At 28.5% G+C, this 23,522-nt stretch overlaps 2 protein-coding genes and 1 non-coding gene across 3 annotated transcripts; 2 read left to right on the forward strand and 1 right to left on the reverse strand.

The window, feature by feature from the left end:
• The first annotated feature begins 490 nt into the window (after positions 1-490).
• On the forward strand, positions 491-597 carry LOC113866464. Its single transcript, XR_003505104.1, has one exon. It is a non-coding gene; the product is annotated as a small nucleolar RNA R71 (small nucleolar RNA).
• A 9,065-nt stretch (positions 598-9,662) lies between these two features.
• On the reverse strand, positions 9,663-15,320 carry LOC113864339 (cysteine-rich receptor-like protein kinase 10). Its single transcript, XM_027497944.1, has 7 exons — positions 14,432-15,320; positions 12,005-12,121; positions 11,729-11,898; positions 11,430-11,640; positions 10,787-11,024; positions 10,311-10,461; positions 9,663-10,221 (listed from the first exon to the last, which is right to left on the reverse strand). Exons 1-7 carry the CDS (start codon positions 15,192-15,194, stop codon positions 9,913-9,915), a joined length of 1,959 nt encoding a protein of 652 aa, XP_027353745.1. The 5' UTR covers positions 15,195-15,320; the 3' UTR covers positions 9,663-9,912.
• A 4,392-nt stretch (positions 15,321-19,712) lies between these two features.
• Positions 19,713-22,922, forward strand: LOC113864338 (cysteine-rich receptor-like protein kinase 10). Its single transcript, XM_027497942.1, has 7 exons — positions 19,713-20,546; positions 20,735-20,854; positions 20,964-21,133; positions 21,219-21,429; positions 21,951-22,188; positions 22,327-22,477; positions 22,565-22,922. Exons 1-7 carry the CDS (start codon positions 19,742-19,744, stop codon positions 22,871-22,873), a joined length of 2,004 nt encoding a protein of 667 aa, XP_027353743.1. The 5' UTR covers positions 19,713-19,741; the 3' UTR covers positions 22,874-22,922.
• The last annotated feature ends 600 nt before the right edge of the window (positions 22,923-23,522 follow it).

Here is a 23,522-nt window from a genome sequence, read left to right on the forward strand (position 1 = left end):
TAGCTTATAAACAACAATTCTAAAACAAGAGAAGAAAGATTAGTAATTTTGGAAAAATTAGAGTTTCAAAGGCAAGTGACAGGTCATTGTCTTTGGTTACGATATCTGTATAATCTTCCACCGAATATTCAATAAACTTCTTCCTTGCCATCACCCTTTGTACTATATATTGAAATCAAATAAAGACAACTAAATAATAAAATTTGAACATGCATCATATACATTGACTTTCATCATCTTAGCTAGAGCTTGCATTTAATTTTCTAACAAATTGATACTTTCAACATGATAGATCAAAGTAGTATCCTTATTTTTATCCATGTAGTGGTTAGATGTTTGCCATTGGAAACTACTAGTTATCATCTCATATATTAGTCTATATGCCTTATTTGGCTCCTTTATGATGGTTCCTCCACAACCTACATCAACCATGGACTTATTAGAGAATGATATCCTATTGTAAAATAGTTATAGTTGTCATCAAACAGGAAAACCATGGTGTGGACACTTCCTTATAAGTTCTCTAAACCGCTCCTAGTCTTCTTATAGAGATTCAGACTCATATTGCTTGTAACTTGATATTTCTGCAATTAGCTTAGAAAAATAAGATGGGGGAATGTATTTTCCCATAAATTGGTGAGTCAGATCATCCTATGTCATGATGAAATTGGTTGGTAGGATCAAGAACTACGCATTCACCTTTTCTATGACAAATAAAAAAAAGGCAAAGTTTAATAATATATAAGGTGACCCTATCGTACTTTATAGTATTTGTAAGTTAAAGAAACTTCTTCTGATGGAGGTTAGGGTCTTCATTGTATGAATCTTTAAACTCTATAGAGTTCTAAATCATACTTATTAGAACTAGTTTCAACTCGAAGTTATTGACCTCCATATTAGAGGTCATAATACTTTTAGCAACCCTCAGTAGAGGGTGCAAGATAATCTTGTAGATAACTTTATCTCTCTGTCATTCTTTGTTCTCTAAACTCTTTTATTCATCTATGTGTAATCTTTCAATTTTGAGATCAAATATTAAATCTGCAAGAGACTTGGAACGAACAACCATATAATAAAAGAGATCAAATAAAAACCAATACAACAAAACACAAATTTAAAAGTTAAAATTAAATAATGAAAAAAATAAAATAAAATAAGTTGTTCAAATCAATTAAGTGCTATATTTTTTTAGTATTGCAAAAGAATCCCAGACAAAAATGTCAAAAACTTGTTAATGGGCAAGCATATCCGTCAAAATAGGGTTCTCAAATTAAGTTCTCAGAATATCGTCCTACAAAAATTATTTTCAATTATTAAGACTATTGTAATTTAATTGTTTGAATTTAAATAATGTGTAATGAAAATAAAGAGAAAATAATCAAAAGATAAAGAAAACAGCGCAACTTCTAACAAGAAATTATTTGGGAGGAACCTAAGACTTGCAGCTTCACCTTTATACTTCTTTTTGTTTATTTTTAGTTTAATTCAAACATTGATTTCCACAAGTCATCAAAAGGTGGCTAACCAAAAGTCTCTAGGTAAAAAAGTGTCTTATTCAAATTTGTGAGACTCTTTTAAGTAGAGTGTGAAATTTGAGAAAAGATAATGATTTGACCTCTAAAAAATATGCTTTATCTTTAATACGACCGTGCATGGTCATGAAGCACCCTTATATTGGCTGTAAAGTAAGGTCATGTTTCATGTTGAGTGTGTACCTACTTTCTATTAATTTAAATCAATCGCAACCAAAAAGCATCAATATCATATTGGTAACCTCTTTATGATAAATTATAACAAATAATAAGTATATCAGTGCAAAATCCTTATCGAGTAAAGGCCAAGCATATAAAAAATAAGTCATAAAAATACTCTAAAATATAGACTTATCAATGAGGTACACAGAGAGTGACTTGTGGCTACCGAGTGGGAAAAAAAACTAATCAAAAAATGGTTGGACCTAAGAAAGATGAAATAAATGACAAGGAACTTGTAGAGAAAAATAAAAAAGAAAGACAATTTTGAAGGAAAAAAATGTGATCTTTATATCATTGGTCGTGGAAAAGAGGGGACGAAAGGACAACAAGTAGTACACCCTTAGCAAGCCAAATTTCTAGACCCACATTTCAAAAGTGTGACAAGGTCACATGCAACATAAGGGCATTTGTACGTCTAATAGGTGCTGATCATAAGTAAAAAAGTCTTCAATAGAAGTACTTTTTGCAATTAATTATATGTATTTAATCCCTAATTCTCTTAATTGTTAGTAATTATAGCCATATACATATGTTAATAGTTGAACATGGATTTAATAAGAATTGATTTGAAAAATCTTATTTAGTAAGTGAATTGAAATGAAAAGAATAATATGGTAGGAAGTAAGGAATGCTAAAAACTATTAGGCAATCACAATTCCTCGCTTGAGCTAACTTCCTCTCGTTTGAGCAAGTAAGTCAATTAGAAGAAGAGATTTGTTGCTGTCAAATCTTGCTTGAGCGGGCCTCTCCTGCTTGAATGAGAGACTCACTACGAGCAGAAGACTTCTACCACCATGTGTCCCTTGAGTGAGGCATGGCTCACTTGAGTGAGAATGTTGACAGAGGATAGATTAACTGCTTCCATATCCCTGCTTGAGCGAGGAGTGCCTCACTTGAGCGAGGACCTTTCTTCTAAATGAAGTTTTCTCCTTATCTGAGCGAGAATTGGCGCCCAAGTGAGAATCCACTTGCCTTGAAGCATATTTAAAGCGACCTAAAACAAAAGCAAAGGATGCTTCAAAGATTTTTTGAGGAAAAACCACAAATAAGTCAAAGGAGAAAATTAGAGACACTGAGATCATTTATAATTCACCTTGTATTGATCATAGAACTAGCTGAAATCTTATAATGATTGTCATGAACAACTAATCTTCTTCTTAGAATTAAATGTAATCATCAACCTGTGATGTATTCTGACCGATTTACCTACATATATATATATATATATATTTGATATTTAATGTTACAAATCTTGGTTTTATTATTCTACTCTTAATGCTTGAATCTATCTAATCAATATATTCTTGATGTTAAAATTTGAGTTATAACTAGAAAGTATTTCTCTGTATTTGAGGAATTAATACAAATGAAAATTATGTGTAGCAACAACATTTGTGAATTGGATTGTTATATATCAATGAACCAGCAGAATACAACAGAGGGAGATTGATGAAGTTCAATCCTAGCCTATTAATTCTAAATTAAATCTTATTTAGCAATTTTCATTTCTACTTCTTTTTCCTAACTACAAGATTTTCTGAAGAAAACTTACGTCAAAACCAACCTTACTGTAAATTACTTAAAAAGCTAAATACTTGAGAGAATTTAATTTTGCTATCCTTATGAATACAATATTCACTCACCACTTTATTATAAGCTGGTTCTGGTATTTACACAAGAAATTCAACAATATCCATGCAAAAATGCCTAACCCCAACTCACTAAGTCAATTCAGTAACAGTATAACACTTGATGGAGGTCAAGCCATGAAACTAGAACTTGGCCAGTAAAATCATTTCAAATTTTTAGAGACATAATTGGTAAACACTATAGTTCCAAGATCGACAACAAGAAATGAAAAGGAGCTTATGGTGGAAGTGGTGGGGGATACATCCCCCAATGCTTAAATCTCAACCCTCACAGCTCACCTTGTGATGTTATAATTTAAAGAACTTTTAATCCTTTCCTAAACTATTAGAGGAGTTGGTAACATGAAGGGACAAATACATGTCAAGGATCTTATTAGTAGATACCAGCCTATAATGCTTTTTCCTTGTGAGACATTGAATTCACTAAAACGTCTCAATTTTGGAGGGAAGTAGGTTATTTACCAGTCTTAGTAGTTGAAGCCCAATGAAACTTAGGTAGTTTATGGGTTCTTGCTCAAGAAAATAATTAGTTCATCTTTATGGTGATTCATATTGACCCTTATTTTATCACCATTAAAATAAGGGTAATAGATAAAGAATAAAACTATACTTGTATTTATGTTGCTCTGTGGCCACCAGAAGAGAAAAGACGTGGATAATCTTAAAGGGTGTTCATATCAATTTTTCTACTCCATGGATGTTGATTGGAAACTTCAATGAGGTGTAATTCTTTTCTAAGCAAAAAATTGAGATTTATTCATACTATAAGGATCTAGCATTCAATATTAGGCTTAATAACTATGACTTAACCAATATTTCTTCATCGGTTATGTATTCACTTGGCATAGGAATCATAATGATCAATGCACTCTTTTGAAGAAAGTAGACCGAGATGTGATAAATCTACCTTAGTTAAAAAGTTTTCTAGAAGCCTTTGTGGAAACACTTACTCTTCTCCACTTTGATCATAGTCCCCTTTTGTTAAGGATTGGAGATCTTCCACTTCTACGTGAGCCTCAGCCTTTTCACTTCCAAGCAGCTTGGATAGTTCACAAAGACTGATTCATTTGTTTTTATGACATGGAAGGAAGGTAAGAGGAATCCCTTCTTATCATTTTAGAAGGTCAGAGATGATTATATCATTTTCAACAATGAGACATTTGGTAATATTATTCACAAGAAGAGAAACATTAAAGCCAAAATTAAGGGAATTCAAAGTCAATTAAAGATGATTGACTCAACTTATCTCACTCCTCTCGAAAAGGTTACAATATGAGTATAAAAAAGTTCTTTTTTAGGAGGAACTCTATGGTACCAAAAGTTTAGAAAGAATTAGATAAACCTTGAGGACTATGACACCTCATTTTTTTCATGCCCAAACTATGATTGCAAGGAAAAGGAATAAAATTTATAGTCTCACTTTTTCTAATGGCATATGGTGTTTTGATGATTTTATTTTATAGGAAAAAGCTCATAAGTTCTTCGTAAATCTTTTTTGTAGTCAGTCTCATGCCACATATGCAATATTTCATTTAATTAATATCCCAACAATCTCATGTGATGACACTTTCAAAAGAAGAGGTCTCACTAGCTTTCCATGTTATGCACCCTTATAAGATTCCTAGGCCTGATGGGTTTCAAGCAATCTTCTACAAATAATATTGGCATGACGTGGATAGGGATATAAATAAACTAGTTAGTGATACTTTTAAAAAAGACACTTTTGATAGCAAGTTTTTAGAGACTCTTATCTCTCTCATCCCAAGAGTAGATCATCCTAGCAATTTCAAGGTATTCCTACCTATTAGCCTTTGCAATGTTCTTTACAAAATTGTTAAAAATGTGCTTGTTAATAGGTTTAGACCTATTCTTAATGACTTCATTAGGCCTCTCAAAAGTAGTTTTCTCTCAGGCTGTGGTACTACGGATAATGCAATTATTTTACAAGAAATCATTATATGATGCACAAATCAAAGAATAGAAAGGAGAATATTGCCTTTAAATTAGACCAAGAAAAGACTTATGATTACATTGATTGGGGATTCTTAAGGTGTACCTTTTTAAACTTTGGGTTTCCATAAGCAGTTTATGGAATGAGAATAAGCTTCATTCATTTCTCCAAATCATAGCCTCTGCCAAGGTGATCCAATTTCTTCATATCTTTTCCTTTTATGTATGGAGATGTTGGCTTTTCCTATAGAAAATTATGTGAGGAATAATTAGCGGCAACCAATTAAGGTTAGCAAAAATGACCCATCTATATCCCATTTGCTTTTTGTTGATGATGTGCTTTTATTTGTCAAAACCAAAAGCTCTCAAATCAAAATCATAAAGAAAATTCTCGATTGGTTACTGTTGTGTTTGGTCTAAAGGTTAACTTAATAAAATCTTAGGCTTATGTTTTAGTTGGTATCAATGGTCAGAAACAAGCCAAGTTTATCTCTATCTCAGGTATTCATTTTACTTCCTCTCTTAATAAGTATCTTGGCTTTCTAATTATCTCAAGTAAAGTAAACAAAAAAAAGAAAGACACTTTGACTTCATTGTGGAGAAAATTCAACATAGACTTGCTAATTGAAAGTCTATTTTCCTTAGTAAAGTGGGGTGTTTAACACTAGCTAAGTCCGTAGCGATCCTAACATGTTATCTACAACTATATTGGTTGCCTTAATCTATTTGTCACTCAATTGATAAGTTTGTGTGATTTCTTTTTTAAAAATAATGATGAAAAGATAATTAACCTAATCAACTAAGACACAATTACTCGTAGAACTCAAGATGGTGGACTTGGTCTGAGAATAAATAAGGAAGCTAATGTGGCTTTATTGGGTAAAATAGTTTGAGATATGATGAACAAAAAAGACAGACACTAGGTCCAATTGTTTGTAGAAAAATATGTGAAGAAAGATATTTTGTTAGATCATAATTAAGATGAAGGGTCTCACTCTTGGCAAGCAATAAAAAAGGCTAAAAATATTATAAGGGATATGTTCACTTTTTGACTTGGTAATGAGCAAATTTCCTTGTTGTATCATGACTCGTCAGGATTAGGCAAATTATGTTATCACACTCTCTATGTCAACATTCAAGATATAAAGCTACATGTTAAGGATGTTAAGATCCAATAGGGTGAAAATTTTTCTCCAATTGTCACTTTGATACCAATATCAATTACTTCAACCATTCATCAATCTAACTCGTCAATTAATATTCATGTTGAGGACAAGTTTAATTGGTCAAGCAGTTTGTAGGGAAGTTATACAACTATATATGGTTTTCAACTGGCTCATTCGTAATAGAACTTTGTTCTAGTACATTAGTTGGAGGTGGATTTTGTGTCTTCCTTGTGCAAAAAAGATTAAATTCTTAGTTTAAACTATTTGTTATGATACCCTTCCCACAAATTACGTAAGGCGTTATAAGAACTTGACTTTTTCACCAATTTGCTCAAGATATCACACTTACAATGAGGACATTCTCCATTGTGTCAAAGACTGTCTGACAGCTAAGAAAATCTGGGATCATACAAGTCTATAAAAAGAAGAATTTGTAACTTTCTTTGATGTCAACAACTGGACTATGACTCAACATAAAAGTAATTCTCCCTTATTTTTAGCTACACTATGGTGGATATGAAGGGTAGGAATGTTAATTGCATTGTTAGAAAAAAAAATCTCAATTAATAAAATTATGTTTGATATTATGAACCTTACTGATTAGCTTCATTTATGTGAATAAGTGCAACAATTTCAGGCCCGCTTGGAGTGCTAGGTTCATTAGGAGATTGATCAAAATTTTAAATTTATCCTTAATGCTGATGGAAGTTCTTAGAGAGCCTAGAAAGAGCTAGTTTCAATGCTCTTGTTAGGAATAAATAGAAATTGACTTAGAAAAGCTTCTAGGTTTTGGCATTTCTAACAATACCCATGTTGAACTTATAGCTTGAGTTGAAAATGGTTTGAATTCTAAATATCAAACATATCTTATGTTACTCTGACACGATGTAAGTCATAAATCTTGTCATAAAATTGTTTTACATTTTCACAAGTAAGTTAATCTCATTTGAGATATAAATAAGTGACTAATAAAAGACTTAACCAAATCACCATTAAGCACACCTTACATAAAAGTTACACATGCAAAAAAAAATTTAACTAAACTGAAAATTTTTTTATATTATAATTTTAAATATTAGATCTTACTTTCTACAAACTTAAAATTACTTCTTTAATCTTATTGCATATTCGAGATAATAATTTTTTCCCCTTTCCTATGCTACATATACTAGATATACTAGGAGTGAACATTCAAGAATCAAACCATCAAGACCGAAGTTACAATTGAATTCAAACCAGATAAAGATGGATTCAATTATATTATTATTAGATTTTTTTATATTATACAAGTATTATTAAATATTTTGTAAAAAAAAAACTTCAAAATATACTTAATAATTATTTTGAAATTTTATAAATTTTGAAAAATATAAATATTGTAATTATTCAGAATACATATTTTATCACATTAAATAAACTTATAAAAAAATTAAAATTAAAATCAATATTAAATTAAAAATACACAAAATTAAAAAAGTACTTAACATCATGAGAAAATAATAAATCTTTAAAATTCTCTTGAGAATACTTCTAAAAATATTCTAGTTAAAAAATCAGTACTCACAAAACTATACATTGAGATTTTATTATTATTAAGTACGACAAATAGTCTGTAGCTAAAATCGTAATGCAGAATGTGATCTTTTGTACATTCAAAATTGTGTAAAGTCCGTTTATTCGTTAAGCAAACTAGTCCAAAGTATGTTGTTATAAATGGTTGCATTTTTGTATTGAAATTAATGAAATAATACTTCTCTTTTAAGACTTGATGATCCAACCAGCAATAAATGGCTATATCTATCTATATAGTACTATAATATTTATCTGTCTATCTATATATGTTGAAAAATTAATGCTGATTTTTATATTTATTATGTACTAAAGCTTTTATATTCCCTAGTTAATAAAAATATATTTTTTATTTTTATTTATAGACAAATAAAAACATATTAATATAAAAAAATTAAAATAAATATAAAAAACATAAACATAATATCAACTTTTAATATTAAAATTAAATATTATAAATTATAATATCATTTATGTAAAGTACAAAAAAATATAATGATAAAAAAGATTGAAATATAAGTTTAGGATAGAAAAATAAAATAATGATAAAATGGTGTTATTTAAAATAATACTCTATTGAGCTAACAGTTAAGTTATGTAATGTTATCTTGATCATTATACGCATTGAATTTTAAAAGAAAAAGTATTTGAGTTGTTAGGTTAAAAGGCCTAACAATAATCAATAAATGATTGTTCCACTAACATTTCATTTAAATGCTTATTTTAAATGATAACGATAGTATCAATACCAATTTTTGAAAGAAATACTTTTTAAGATGTTTTTTCAAACGAAAATTCTTTTAAAAGCTAATTTTGTTTGTAATGTTAAGTGAACTTTTTTTAAATTAAATATTTTTAATTCAATATCAATTTAAATTATGAATTTTTACAATTTAGTATTTATTTAATTTTATTTATTTATAATTAATAATGAACAACTAAAATATTTATTTTTAAAAATTTATGAAATTATTATATATAATTTTTTAGTAATAATTCTTGAATAAAGTTTTTTTTAAAATTTTATAATACAATAGCTCTTTGAAAAATTACTTTTTTTTTTCATTCTAAATATTTTTTTATATGCTAAGCATGTATATGTACAATATTGTATATAATCATATTATAAATTAACATAAGATGTTAAATTAAAATCTAAGTCAGTATATAATATAATCATATTATATGTTTTGTACAATAAAAAATTATTAGTAAAAGGACGATTGATAAAAATTCATGAATATAGGTGTTAGAAACTTTTTCTTGATCTCATATTTAGTTAAAAGTATATTTTAATTTAAAAAAAAGTAAGAAAATAAAATAAAACTGATTTAAACTTGTTTTTATCACCGATTTTATTGATTTTCACCGATTTTAAGTGAGTTCAATATGTTTTTGGACAATTTTTATCAATTTTGAGTAATTATTTTTCTAGATTAAACACCTTGATTAAAAAAATACTCAGCATGTTTCAAATAAATTGTTTTTGGGCAAACGGCACAGAGTAAAGGCCTTTTTCTTCTGTGACGAACGCTTCAGGGGAATGGCAGTAACAATCCAAGATAATTGCAATAGATTCGGTTGAAGCAGATGATTATAATTTAAAATTGGAAAGTGTTCATTTCCTTGTCATTTGCTTTCTAGTTTGATTGCCATTCAAACCAACAAAGGAATGATGCTTTTATATATACATTACCTACTCGTTTGACAGTTTATATTGTTGTATTAAAAAAAATTAATATATGCAAAAATGACCAAACCTGACAAGTGTTATGAGTATAATAGAATGAGTACATATTCCTAGAGGACTGAAAATATTCTCCACTACCTTGGTAAAATTGTAGAGACTGTTACATCATTAATGGAAAGATTCTTGGAACTTTTTGAAGTAGATGCTTCCTTTGGGGTCATTCTTCCCACTGAAAATGCAGGGTGATTGGGTTTTGGAAGGGCCATTGTGTCACTTGCAAGCATTACAACAACAGTGGACATGGTTGGTCTATCTGCTGCATCTTGTTGAACACACAACAAACCAATGTGCATGCACTTCACAACTTCACTAGCTATGCAGGATTTTTCCAGCACTGAATCCATCAATTCCAAACAATTTCCTGCACACCATATGTTCCAAGCCTGCAAGTAATTGTGATTTGTTAATGTTGTTAAGCTCTAGTTAATACTGTTGAATAATGTTTTGATCAGACATTAGTGGAAAAACTCACATATAAAAGAAGACTTTGACCATGTTCTGATAGATAGAATCCACTATTTTTTTTTCCACTGATGATTTCTAGAACAAGAACTCCAAAACTGAAAACATCAGTTTTCACTGAAAATAATCCTTCCATTGCATACTCTGGAGCCATGTATCCACTAATAGAAATCAATAGAATTATGTTATTTCTCTTGCATTAAATAATATATAACAGAAAGTTTCATTCTACGGCTAATTAAGTACTTAAAACTACATTCACAAATCTCAGGAGTGTCTATTCCTACTCCAAAATATCTATTGTCACTTCTTATTTAAGATTTTTTTATTAAAATATTATTATCATTAATTTAATCAACTAATAGAAAAAAAAAAAATTTATAAAAGAGTTGTTTAAAGAGGAGCAACAACAGACATTTTGGAATGGCAATAGACTCACTACAAATCCTATTGCTTAAAGAAATATTTGGTGTAAGTAGAACTCACTAAGTGCCCATTATTCGTTTTGTGTTTGCTTGGTTCTGGTCCCTTTCAAATGCCCTTGCCAACCCAAAATCTGATATTTTGGGATTCATCTCGTGATCTAATAGAACATTGCTAGCTTTGAGATCTCTATGAATTACTTTGAGTCGAGAGTCCTCATGAAGGTATAAAATACCTCTTGCTATTCCATGGATAATGTTTAATCTTAGTTTCCAATCAAGTTGCTTTTTCTTTTCATAATCTGGAATCATACAGACAGAGAAGAGATCTCAACAAATAAAACAGCATCAAAAATAAAAAAAAATAAAAAAAGCTTAAGGAAACAAGCTAATATCAGATTGTAAATATTGACCATAGTATGAAAGGATGAAAAAACAGAAGAATTGTTTATTCAGTCACTTTTCTAGATGTAGCGTTTTTCCCTTAAAGATTTCATATGATTATATTGATTACTAAGATAACTTGAATTCAGTTTCACACTATGAATAGGTAAAGAAACGCACCATAACTTCTCAAGTATAATGATCATGAGCCATCATTGCTTCTATTCTTAAAAATAATAGATTAATTTAGAACCCACAAAATGTTAAAGAAAAAATTGCAGTAAAATGGCTATTCAGAGAAGCTATCTGAAAAGGAAGCATACCAAATAGATGAGAGTCGAGGCTTGCATTGGACAAATACTCATATACAAGTATCTTTTCATGTTCCTCCAAGCAGCATGCCAAAAGTCTTACAAGGTTGCGATGTTGTAATTTAGCTATGAACATTACTTCATTCTTGAACTCCTCTGAGCCCTGACCAGAAGCTTTTGATAGCCTTTTGACTGCAATTTGTCTTCCATCTGGTAGAGTTCCCTGGACAAAAGATTTCAATAAATGAAAGAACTTGGAAATTTGATATAATAATAAAGAACATATCTCCAAAATTTCATGAATATTATACCTTGTAAACAGGACCAAATCCACCTTCTCCTAATTTACATGCTTCTGAATAGTTATTAGTACTCTGTAGAATTGTGGTCAATGGGATTATTGGCAGGTCTGCATTAAGTGTTTCCTCAGTTTGAACATCGTGATATGAAGATAGAGGAATGGTATCAGGTATCAGCTCATCTACAAAGGAAATTTACTGAGTTCATATTTGAACAAAATGGCCAAATTTGAGTATGTGAAAATAAGCTATCATACAAATCGTAGCATGTGTTATTGTAGAAATTACCTTTTCTAACTTTTTTTCTGTACCAGAAGCAGTAGAAGCTGAAACATAGTAGAGCTACAAACCCCAGAACACTTAAGCCAATGATCAATTTTCTTGACGTGTTACTACCTTCTTCGGCTGTAACAGTACAAAAGATGAACAATTATTATTATTATTATTATTATTTTTATGAAATAATCATATTCATATTATGTAATTAAATAAACAGATATATGTACTCCCAAGGGAAATCCTACGCCACAAGAAAGTGATTACTACTACTATTATTATTATTATTATAAAAGAAAAGTAATTATGCCACATGTTTGCAGATTAGGCATAGAAACTATGCTTGATTGTGAGTGAACAAATTTTTAAAAAGTGATAAATTTACGTGGCTAGTATTTTGATTTTTTTTTTCTTTTTAAAAATGTCATTAGCATGTCTCTTTCTATAAATGTTTCTTTTAATACCATACAAATATTTTGACTTTCTAATTCCTTGTGCAAGACACCAACGTGTTTTTGGAGATTGTAAATTTAACAAGATTTAAGATTTTAGTATATCTAGCAAGTTCAATATATATAGAGTCAAATTTTTTAATAGTAAGCGTTAAATATAGACGTTTAAATTATTTAATAATTTTTTTAATGAAACATGAAATTGACCAAATTATTAGTTAGTTTTATTAAATAGATCAATTTTATATAAAAATAAAATTAATAAGTATTTCATTACATTAGTTTATTTTAACAGATATTATATTTTTAAAATATAAGTAAATATTAAATTTTAGATATTATATTTATAAATGTCTAAATTGTATAAAATTTAATATAAATAATTATGAAAATAATATAAAATTATTTAATAATTAAATTTGTCAATATTAAATTTTATAAAAATATTAAAAATAATAATATTGGTTTTTCATTTCTCTTTGTGATCTAAACAAGATAGTTTTTTTCTATTAAAACTTCTCTCCTCTCCTATCTTAAAATCTCTTCACTCTCAAAGAGTGCAGAACAGAATCACCTTACATGGCATTTAACATTGATAATTGATTTCAATACAATCGCTTTAGAAACAAGATGAATATTCTACAACACCACTTTACATATAAATGGGAAAGGAAGAAGATGATGTAGAAAATTCATAGAGAGAAAAATATGCAATGATGACAACGGGAAGAAGGAGGAAGCAAACAAGAAAAAACCCTATTTTGAAAGTATGATATTTTAGACTCAATTAAAAGCGTCAAGTATCACATAAGACAACTTCATTAAATTAGGAAACAATGAATAAAAAAATATTGACATAAAAATAACTTAAAAACCTTAAATTAAGTAAAAATTATTCGAGTAACAAAATAAAATTTGATTAAAAATTGGTAATTTTATCTTTCCTTTTTTAAGAAATTATTTTACAATGATAAAAATGTAGACTTTTTAAAAGAAAAATTCTACTGTAATATAAAAATCACAGCAGTAATATATTAGTTAATACGTATAAAATATTTATTAATTATCATTTTTGCATATTTTACTCTTACATATTATGCATAAATACTTATTATTTTTATAACCTCATACACTTCACATGCCTTTTGCAAACGAGTCTTTTTTACTATATTATTTTCTAACATGTAAGATCTAATTTAATATACAAACATTTAGTTCAGGGTCCGAATATTACTAAAAAATAATACGCTAGTGGGCTCTTTTATATATTTTTTTAAATTATAGAAATATAAGTTTTTTTTTGGGAAAATTACAGAAATATATTTTTTTTTTCAAAAATCATCCATAATAACTGTTATGAATGATAACTTTAAACTGTTTTTTTGTACTTTTTAAATTTCATTATTATTTTACAAGTTATTATTAGTGATTTTTAATTTTTTAACTTTTTTAATATTCTTTAAATACAGAAATTTGTAAGACTTTATCACCTTTTTTATTTTTATCTTTAAATTTTTTGTATTTATACCAAAAATCTTTATTGACAATTTTTAAATTTTAAATTTTTACAATCTTTTAAAAAGTAATATATTTTAGTATATATATATATAATAAACCTAAAAGGATCAGCCAGGACCTCATAAGACTAAAGCAAATTAAAATTGAGTCTTAATTTTCAAAACCTACTTATTAATTCCATGCAATAGCCTGTTTACACCAACCCATTAGACTTTCTTGACATTTAGTCAAATGCCCAATCAAGATATTTTCCCTTACACACTTGTTTTTCCTTCTTCATGAACACAAGCATAAGCGCTGACAGAAAGCAACAAATCTAGTGCAAACGGTTTATTCTTTTGCTGCATATAATTTTCTTTTCTATATAATAAAAATAATAATATTTAAATAAAATAAAAGGTGATGACAGAGATTCCTTAATACTAGAAACAAAGAAAGCAAAAAAACCAACAATTAAGAATAATGTTACCTTGATTTGGCAAAGGAGGAGGGGATCCTGTATCATTAGTACCCTGGTAGAACTCATATTCATCAAACTTCATCCCACAACTAGGACCAACGACACCCCAACCCACCTTTGTCCCGCAACATTGTGGATAAATGTCTAAGCAGAACTGCAAACACTCTCTGCAATAAGCACTTGTGAGGTCTCTGGAACACTGCACCATACCATACCTTTTCTCATTGTCACCACCCCAATCAAACTCACCCGCTGTCCAAGTCTGGTTGGTCTCTATAGTTTTTGTAATCAAGCTCTCCATGGCATCCTTGGCTCTTGTAGTTTCTGTTGGGTCCTTAATGTCTTTGCTCCCAGTAGTGTTCCACGTTGGGGTTAAAGTAAGTTTACCAAAGAAACTTTGGTTAGAAAAACGGATGATGCATAAGTCATACCATATAATAGCGGTTACAGTGTTGTTGGCACACCGCTGATTAATTTCTTTAGCAGCAGAGTTGAGACAGAATTGACAGAAATACCCGACGATGTCACTCCTACAGCTGTAGAACCCATAAACAGTATCATCACTAGAACTGTTGTTGCTGCCTATGACTGTTTGGTTATATCCCTTGCTTATGCCTGAATCAGAAGCCACCCATGAGAGGGCTTTTCTAACATTGTCTTGGTATGAAGTGTTATTGGTGGTGTTGTAGCAAAAACTGTACTCATAAATTGGGGATTGTGCACTTGCTGTGGAGAAAAGGAGCAAGAAGCCAAGGATGCTGAGAGGGGTCATGGTGATAATGGGTATAAGGGACTTTAGCTATGTTTTAATTATCAGAGTTGCATTTTGAGGTTCAATCATAGAATTGGTGAAGTCGACTACAGTGACGATATTGGGATTTATAAGTCAATTGTAGATGAGATGAGTTGATTATTTTATCGAAGGACTTGTCTATAAGTTTGAATTGGCGGCACATGTTTGAACCAGCGAAGCAATGGGGTTTGACTATTCTGCGGAACATTCTTGTTCTCCCATTTTTCTCATTCCAGTGTTAGGATTCGACACTCTTTGATTTTTGCTGCCCAAAATTATGTATTGGATGCTACAAAACACAATTTCATGTTTTATTCTTTTTTTAAAAATGATACTTGATGAGAGAAATATTAGAAATATTCTATTTAACAATAATATGGCTTATTCTTTTAAAAAAAATGCTATTTTCTGATTTGATTTTTTTTTATCTAGTTTTTCTTACATTATTTTTTATTTTTATTTAATCTCTTTATTCTTAATTTAGTAATTTTTTCATTATTTATTTATATAACATATGAATTTATTCATATAATTTAATTAAAACATGTCATGAAAAAGATATATTGTTAATAACATCATATCTTTTATATTTTTAAATAAAATTTTAGGTTATAAAATTAAGACTTTTAAAATTGAAATTTGAAATAAAAAATTAAAATAAATGAAAGTACAAATGTTTGTTATTTACATCAATTTTATATTATATAAAATGAGTTAAGTTGATTGTTATATAGGTAGATATTATTTTATGTAAGACTTAGTAAAGCGTGTGGATACCACACATTTTATTATTTTGGATCTAACTCAGGAAGTGCATTTTAAAATATAAATTTCATTTATATATAGTCATTGATTAAAAATCTAATGATTGAGATTGTGATAAAAACTAAATACAAGTAGACCAACTTCTATATATAGTCTGAGTATTAATTTTTGAATAAAAGTGTTTTTATAAATATTTTTAAATATACATATTTTTAACAGTATTTTCAAATAAAAATATTTTTAGAAGTAATTTTTTTATCATGCTAAATAGGTTTTTCCCCCTACATTATGTATTTGTTTTTAATTTAATAATATCTCAATTTTTAATTTTTCATAATTTCATTTTTATTTATTTAATATGATAAAATATTTATTGTTGATAATTATAATATTTATTTATAATTACAATCATTTTTAATCAAAGGTTATTAGTTCACTTTATCCTCTAAAGTACATCTCCTTGGTTTTAAAAGAGGGAAATCCTATTATTTTGGTGGGACCTGTATAAATTCACTCACTAATAAAAAAAATAGGTTCCAAGCATTCTTCATTTGATAAATTAAGGAATAACTGTTGTTGTCTTATTTTTCTCTGTTATATCATCAAACTCACATTTAACTTTGTTTTCTTCTCTTTTTCCTTGTTATTCTCCTTGATGTAAGCATTGTTGTTCGAAATATTTAGAAAAACAACATTGCTAAGAAAAATAATTTTGCTAACATTTAAAAATTGATTTAAAACAAATAATAATGCAGAATTAAAATATAGACAGTAAAATTTTAAAAAACTGTTAGAGGTTCTAAAATTAAAATTTTGTGGAAGTTTATGGAAAAATATTTTTAAATCTAAATATATATTAGAAAATTTATTTATTAAAATTTTAGTATTTTAGACACATGTACATGTTTATTTTGATATTAATATTAATCATGTTTGATGTGTCTATACTAATTATTTGTAAAAGGCTTAAAACAAAAGCGTTGATTAAATGATGTATAAACTTTGACAAGAGTAGGTTGGGGCTTGATCGGTCAACTTCAATGGCTTTCGAGTTTGACTTTTCCACCTCAAAGACAACCCATTGTTTGAAAAATTTTGGGTTTGTTGTGTCTTATTAGACTTCGGCCAAGTCGGGTGATAAGGATATATATTTATTTCTATTCTTTTTTTTTTTAATTTAAGTAGAAAAATACATGTGAAATATATTTTGGAAGGAAAAGAATAAATTTAACAAATAAAAAATATTTTCAGAATACAGGTAGTTAAGATTGAGAACCAAGAAAATATATTTTAATTAATTAAAAAGTTCAACGCAATGAAATTTGATATTTGAAATTTTAACATATAAAGAAATTTGAGTACAGTTTATAATTTTGAGAAATTTTCAAAATATAGAAATAGGCTTAAAATAATGGTGAAGTTCCATTAACATAAAGAGAAAGAAACTATTCCAGAAAATATTCTCACTTTAAAAAATGAAAGCTCAAATTTATATAATAAAGAGATTGATGATTCTTCCTCAATAGTTATTAGTTGATTTTATATTTGTAACCTTACCACATTGAAGCTATCCTTGAAATTTTAAATGACAATAACACAAATGAGAAAATCAAATACTTAAAAAAAAATTGTATATAGATTTTGTTTAACTATTGTTTATTATGTAAAGTCTAAATTTATGATTAAGCGTTAAATTATTTTTAATATAAATATGTTATGTGTTTGAAGGAACTATATATTCTTCTTGAGATAGATAGGTAAGATGACATAAAAGATAACATGAAAATTCTAAAATTAAAAAAAAAAATTATGAATTTTATTAATCTGAACTCTTAGGACTAAGTTTAAGTATTTACAAACAGAAAATTTTAATAAAAAAAGTATACTCTTATTGTATTGAAGTTATAAAAATATAATAAATAATTCTCTTTTTAATAAATTTTTACTATTATTAGCTATTTATCTTCAACTCTAAAAATTGATATTAACAAAATTTAAAAATTATTACTAGATAAAGATAACAACGAAATATTAGAATATAAAAATTTCTATGATTCATAGAATTTCTCACAACTATTCTACAAATTCAATACATCCACATTTTTAAAATAAATATCCAAACTCTTCACAATACTCTAAAATAAAAATAAAGTTGCGCACATACTGTAAGATAAACGGTGTAACGCTCACTCTTACGCTGTTACTAATTTAATATTAAAATTGATGTATTTTTTAAATAATTTATGTCAAATTTTGATAAAATTAAACATCTATGATATTATTATCAAAAGATTAGACTTGGTTTTTATAAATTTCATAAATATATATTACATTAATTTTTATGTGTATGAATAAAATATCAAATAATTTTAAATCAATTTTAAATTTTGCATATATAATCTATGTAATTGAAACTTTAAATCTAACATATGTTTTAGGATTAAATTATTTTCTATGTTAAATCATTAAACAATACAAGAGTAAGTGTAACTTATATGATTAAGACTTTTAATCAATTTTATAATTAAAGTATCTAACAAAAATTATTAAACTGTGTAATATATATATATATATATATATATATATATATATATATATGTGTGTATATTTTGATAATTGTAATATTTTTATTATATTTATTTTAAAAATAATTATAATTATAATTATTATAATCCTATATGTAACATATATCTAATTTTAATTTTAAAGATTGTATTTTAAATAAATAACCTTAATTTTCTTCAAAAAATGTATCATCTTTATAATTAAAGATGTATTTTCAATCTTAAGACATCTTCATGCAGATAAAATTATATTTTATTATTATTTTACTTTATTTTTTAATATAAAGATATTTATCAAATATTAAAATAATAAATAAATTTATTAAAAAAAGTCATAAACATGCTAATAAATCAAGTTTAAACTTAAAAAAATAAAATTAAATACTTCCTTTTACAGACTCAATTATTTAGGTGAGCTTGACTTGCTCTACTTGCATGTACTACAGCACAATACAAGAATAATTTAGCTAGACAGTTGGATTCAATAACAACTGTAACTTCATGACATTAATTAGATATGCTAATTGTGTCCTATAAATAAATGAGTTTCACACTTGTATCTATCTATATCTTATTCAATATAATGGCCACTTTTCGTTCTCTGCTATTTACCTCATTCTCTAATTTTCTCTCCCTGACTCAACCTTTCATCGTGTGCTTGTGTTACAAGAATATAATTTGTTTAGAAATGCTCTGTGAAAGGACATCTCTGAAATACGAGAGCAAGGACCCATTGCAAAATTTTTCATATTATGCAAATTTTGTAAAACGTATAAAAGGCTAAAACATAAATGATAAATTATATTGGTTTATTAAATTTCATGAAGAAAATCATATTGTCACGAACTACACTTAGAAGAAGGGATGGAAAATTCTTCTTTTATATATAATTACATGAAGAGTGGACTTGTGAAGATGTTTGTGTTGACTTCAACAAATTTTGAATAACTAGTCTTTCATTTATCTATAATATCACGGGTAAAGAAGAAAAGTTTGTTGCCTGACCATCACAAGATAATTCACTTAGATATATAATCAGAGTTTTTTTAACAAATATTAAAATTTTATTAAAAATTATAGTATTTAATGATATTAATAAATTAAATTATTTACGTATGTGTGTCAGAAGATATGTTAGAAAAATCAATGTAGTATATATTTGAGTTAATGTCTGAGAACTTTAGCAAGTCCATAGCCATGGAGGGAACAACACAACTGAAAGTTAGATCTATATATTCCTTTGCTTTGTTACTATTATTGAGTTTGAAACTACTTGTTACAAAGGCACAATCACTAAACTACGTGGGAGATGATTGCCACAACACCACCGAAGAAGCTCTCAGCAGTGCATACCAAAGCAACCTTAACAACATTCTCGTATGGCTATCCTCTGATGCAGCCACAAGCAAAGGTTATAACCACAACAGCATAGGGAACAACACCAGTGGTGGTGATGATGCTGTGTATGGCCTCTATGATTGCCGTGGTGATGTGGTTGGATACTTTTGTCAATTCTGTGTCTCTACTGCCAGAAGAGAAGTTCTTCAGCGCTGCCCCAATAGAGTATCTGCTATCATATGGTATGATTTCTGCATTCTAAGGTATTCTAATGAAAACTTTTTTGGGAATGTTACAACATACCCATCATGGCATGAAGTTGGATCAAGAAACACTTCTAGTGCAGTAGAGATTCAGAAAGGTGAGGATTTTATGAGAAGTTTGATAAGAAAAGCTACTAAGGAGACCAACCAATTGTTCTATATGGATGGCTTCAATTTGAGTTCCACTGAGCGAAGGTATGGCTTGGTGCAATGTAGTAGAGATCTCACAAATGAGGGGTGCAGGCAGTGTTTAGAGGCCATGTTAGCACAAGTTCCCAAATGTTGTGAACAAAAGGTGGGGTGGCAGGTTTTGGCTGCAAGTTGTCTCATAAAGTATGATGATTATATTTTTTACCTTTTTCACAATCAATCTTCACTTCCTGTGCCTAATAAGCAAACAGGTGAGTGGTGACAAAAATTACTCTGTGCCCTCTTGAAATAATAATAATCATAATAACTTTCTTCTGGCATAGAAATATAATAATTCCCTTAGAGTTCATATTTATCTATGTTCATCGAATCTGTATATAATTAAATTGTAAAATAAAATTTCAAAAAAAATAAGTATTTCTCTTTAATGTTGTTACAGCCAAACAAGGGCGTATCAATAAGTCAAGAATCTTAATCATTTGCTTAAGTGTGCTGGGGTCAGTAGCTCTACTTTGTTTCAGTGTATTCTGCTTCTGGTGCAGGAATAGAGCTAGAAAAGGTAATTCCTTGCAACTACACAGGCTAGAGTATGTTTGATAGCTTATTTCACATTCTTAAATATGTTCATTTAGTTCAAATATGAACTCAGAAGCTTCTTCTCTTTGTAGATGTGCAGATCCCTCTTCCCATTCCTCTGTCTTCATATCACAATGTTCAAACTGAGGAAACACTGAATCCAGAGCTGCCAACAATCCCATTAATCACAATTCTACAAAGTACTGATAACTTTTCAGAAGCATCAAAGTTAGGGGAAGGTGGATTTGGCCCCGTTTACAAGGTTTAAAGATTTGGAATTATGCATATCGGTTCATTATTACCATCATCTTTCTAAGTGCTTTTATTTATTGCAATCTTTTATTCAGGGAATTCTACCAGATGGAAGACAAATTGCTGTCAAAAGGCTCTCAAAAGCTTCTGGTCAAGGCTCGGAGGAGTTCAAAAATGAAGTAATGTTTATAGCTAAATTGCAACATCGAAACCTTGTAAGACTTTTGGCATGCTGCTTGGAGGAAAATGAAAAGATTCTTGTATATGAGTATATGCCGAATGCAAGTCTCAATTTTCACCTGTTTGGTATGTTTATTTTTTAGATAGCTTCATTGAAGAACAGTGCTCGTGTTAGCTTTTTGGGTTTTGATACAGTTTTTTTTTAACATTTTGAGTTCTAAATTAGTCTTGCATTGGAGACAAGTCAAATGGAGCTGCTGTTACTTGTCATAGAGACAAGTAGTTGGGAGTATGGTTGAAATTTATTGCTTATATTTTGTTAGGTGGAAACCCCAGTTTTGTCGTATGAATATGTGGACATTCATCTCTCTTATTTTAAAGAGTAAGAGCAACAGTTCATGTGCATAATGCCCATGAAAGTTAATTATGGCACGTGTTTCGTTCCTGTCCATAAGGTGAAACTAAATTAAAGTTATCCTATGTAATAAATAATCATTTTATAAGATACCCTTAAGGGAAAAAGGAATAGTTCTAATAATGTTTTACTTGCAAAGACCAAAATTTACTATTTGGTATTTGCTAATTTCCTTTAGTTTACTTGACATAATGTTTTTCTGTTAAGATTTCTTTTGCCTTTATGTTGTCAGATGATGAAAAGAAAAAGCAACTAGATTGGAATCTAAGGTTAAGCATTATCAATGGAATAGCAAGAGGTATTTTATACCTTCATGAGGACTCCCGACTCAAAGTTATCCATAGAGATCTCAAAGCTAGCAACATTCTACTAGATGATGAGATGAATCCGAAAATATCAGATTTTGGATTGGCAAGGGCATTCGAAAAAGGCCAGAACCAAGCAAATACAAAACGAATAATGGGCACTTAGTGAGTTCAACATACCACACATCTCTTTAAACAATAGGATTCAGATGTAGTTTTAAGCACGTAGTTGAAAAATGAAATTCCTTGTTATATATACTTTGATGTCTGAAAAATAATAAAATCTCTATTGATTTTCATCAGTGGGTACATGGCTCCAGAGTATGCTATGGAAGGATTATTTTCAGTGAAATCTGATGTTTTCAGCTTTGGAGTTCTTGTTCTAGAAATCATTTGTGGTAAAAAGAATAGTGGATTTTATCTGTCAGAATGCGGTCAAAGTCTTCTTTTATATGTAAGCTTTCACCTTTGCCTGATCAACAAAGTATTCAAAAGTGTTAATTAGAGCTAATTAACATTAGCAAATCAAAATTACTTATAGGCTTGGAGAACATGGTGTGAAGGAAATTGTTTGGAATTGTTGGATCCAGTTCTGAAAAACTCTGGCATAGACAGTGAAGTTGTGAAGTGCATACACATTGGTCTGTTGTGTGTTCAAGAAGATGCAGCAGATAGACCAACCATGTCCACTGTTATTGTAATGCTTGCAAGTGAGACAATGTCCCTTCCAAAACCCAACCGGCCAGCATTTTCTGTTGGAAGAATGACCTTCGAGGAAGCATCTACTTCAAAAAGTTCCAAGAATCTTTCCATTAATGATGTAACAGTCTCTAACATTTTACCAAGGTAGTGGAAACTTGGACACAAACCACAGTATTTTGGCAAAATTAGTGTTTTCTCAAATATCGCAGTTGGCGACTTTTGATAAAAAAATTTAAGTACTTTTTAAATATTTAATTATTATTTTAAAAATTGTTATCAGTAACTTTTAATATTTTTGAAAAAAATTTAATTTCATATTTTTATTATATTTGTAAAAAACAAATACTATATTTCAGTATATATATATTTTTAAATATCTTATATAAAATAATAATCTCCAAATGAGCCTTCACCACTTCTTCATGTATTTAAAAGTTTATTTGTTCTCATTAAGTGCATTAAAAGTCAACCAATGCGATAATACGGAAATATCCTACAAAGTTATTGCACTTTTAGTTACTTTTTTTTTTTTTTTTTACAATATGTTAGACTCTTGCACTAAAAATTATATATAAATAATCTTTGTCATTAAAAAAAATGATATGTCTAGTTTACAATAATAATTCATCTTGATATATTTCAACATCAACTTGTAATTAAGATGTTAGATAAAGAATAAAAATATATAAATTATTTATAATGACATAATAAACCTTAATTTTTATTAATACTCTAATTTCTATATTGCAATGTTAAAACTTTTATTTGGTCGCCAAGCATCTATACATACAATGTTA

Source organism: Abrus precatorius, unplaced genomic scaffold, assembly GCF_003935025.1.
Source record: "Abrus precatorius isolate BTA unplaced genomic scaffold, Abrus_2018 Scaffold4, whole genome shotgun sequence".
NCBI classification, from domain to species: domain Eukaryota; kingdom Viridiplantae; phylum Streptophyta; class Magnoliopsida; order Fabales; family Fabaceae; genus Abrus; species Abrus precatorius.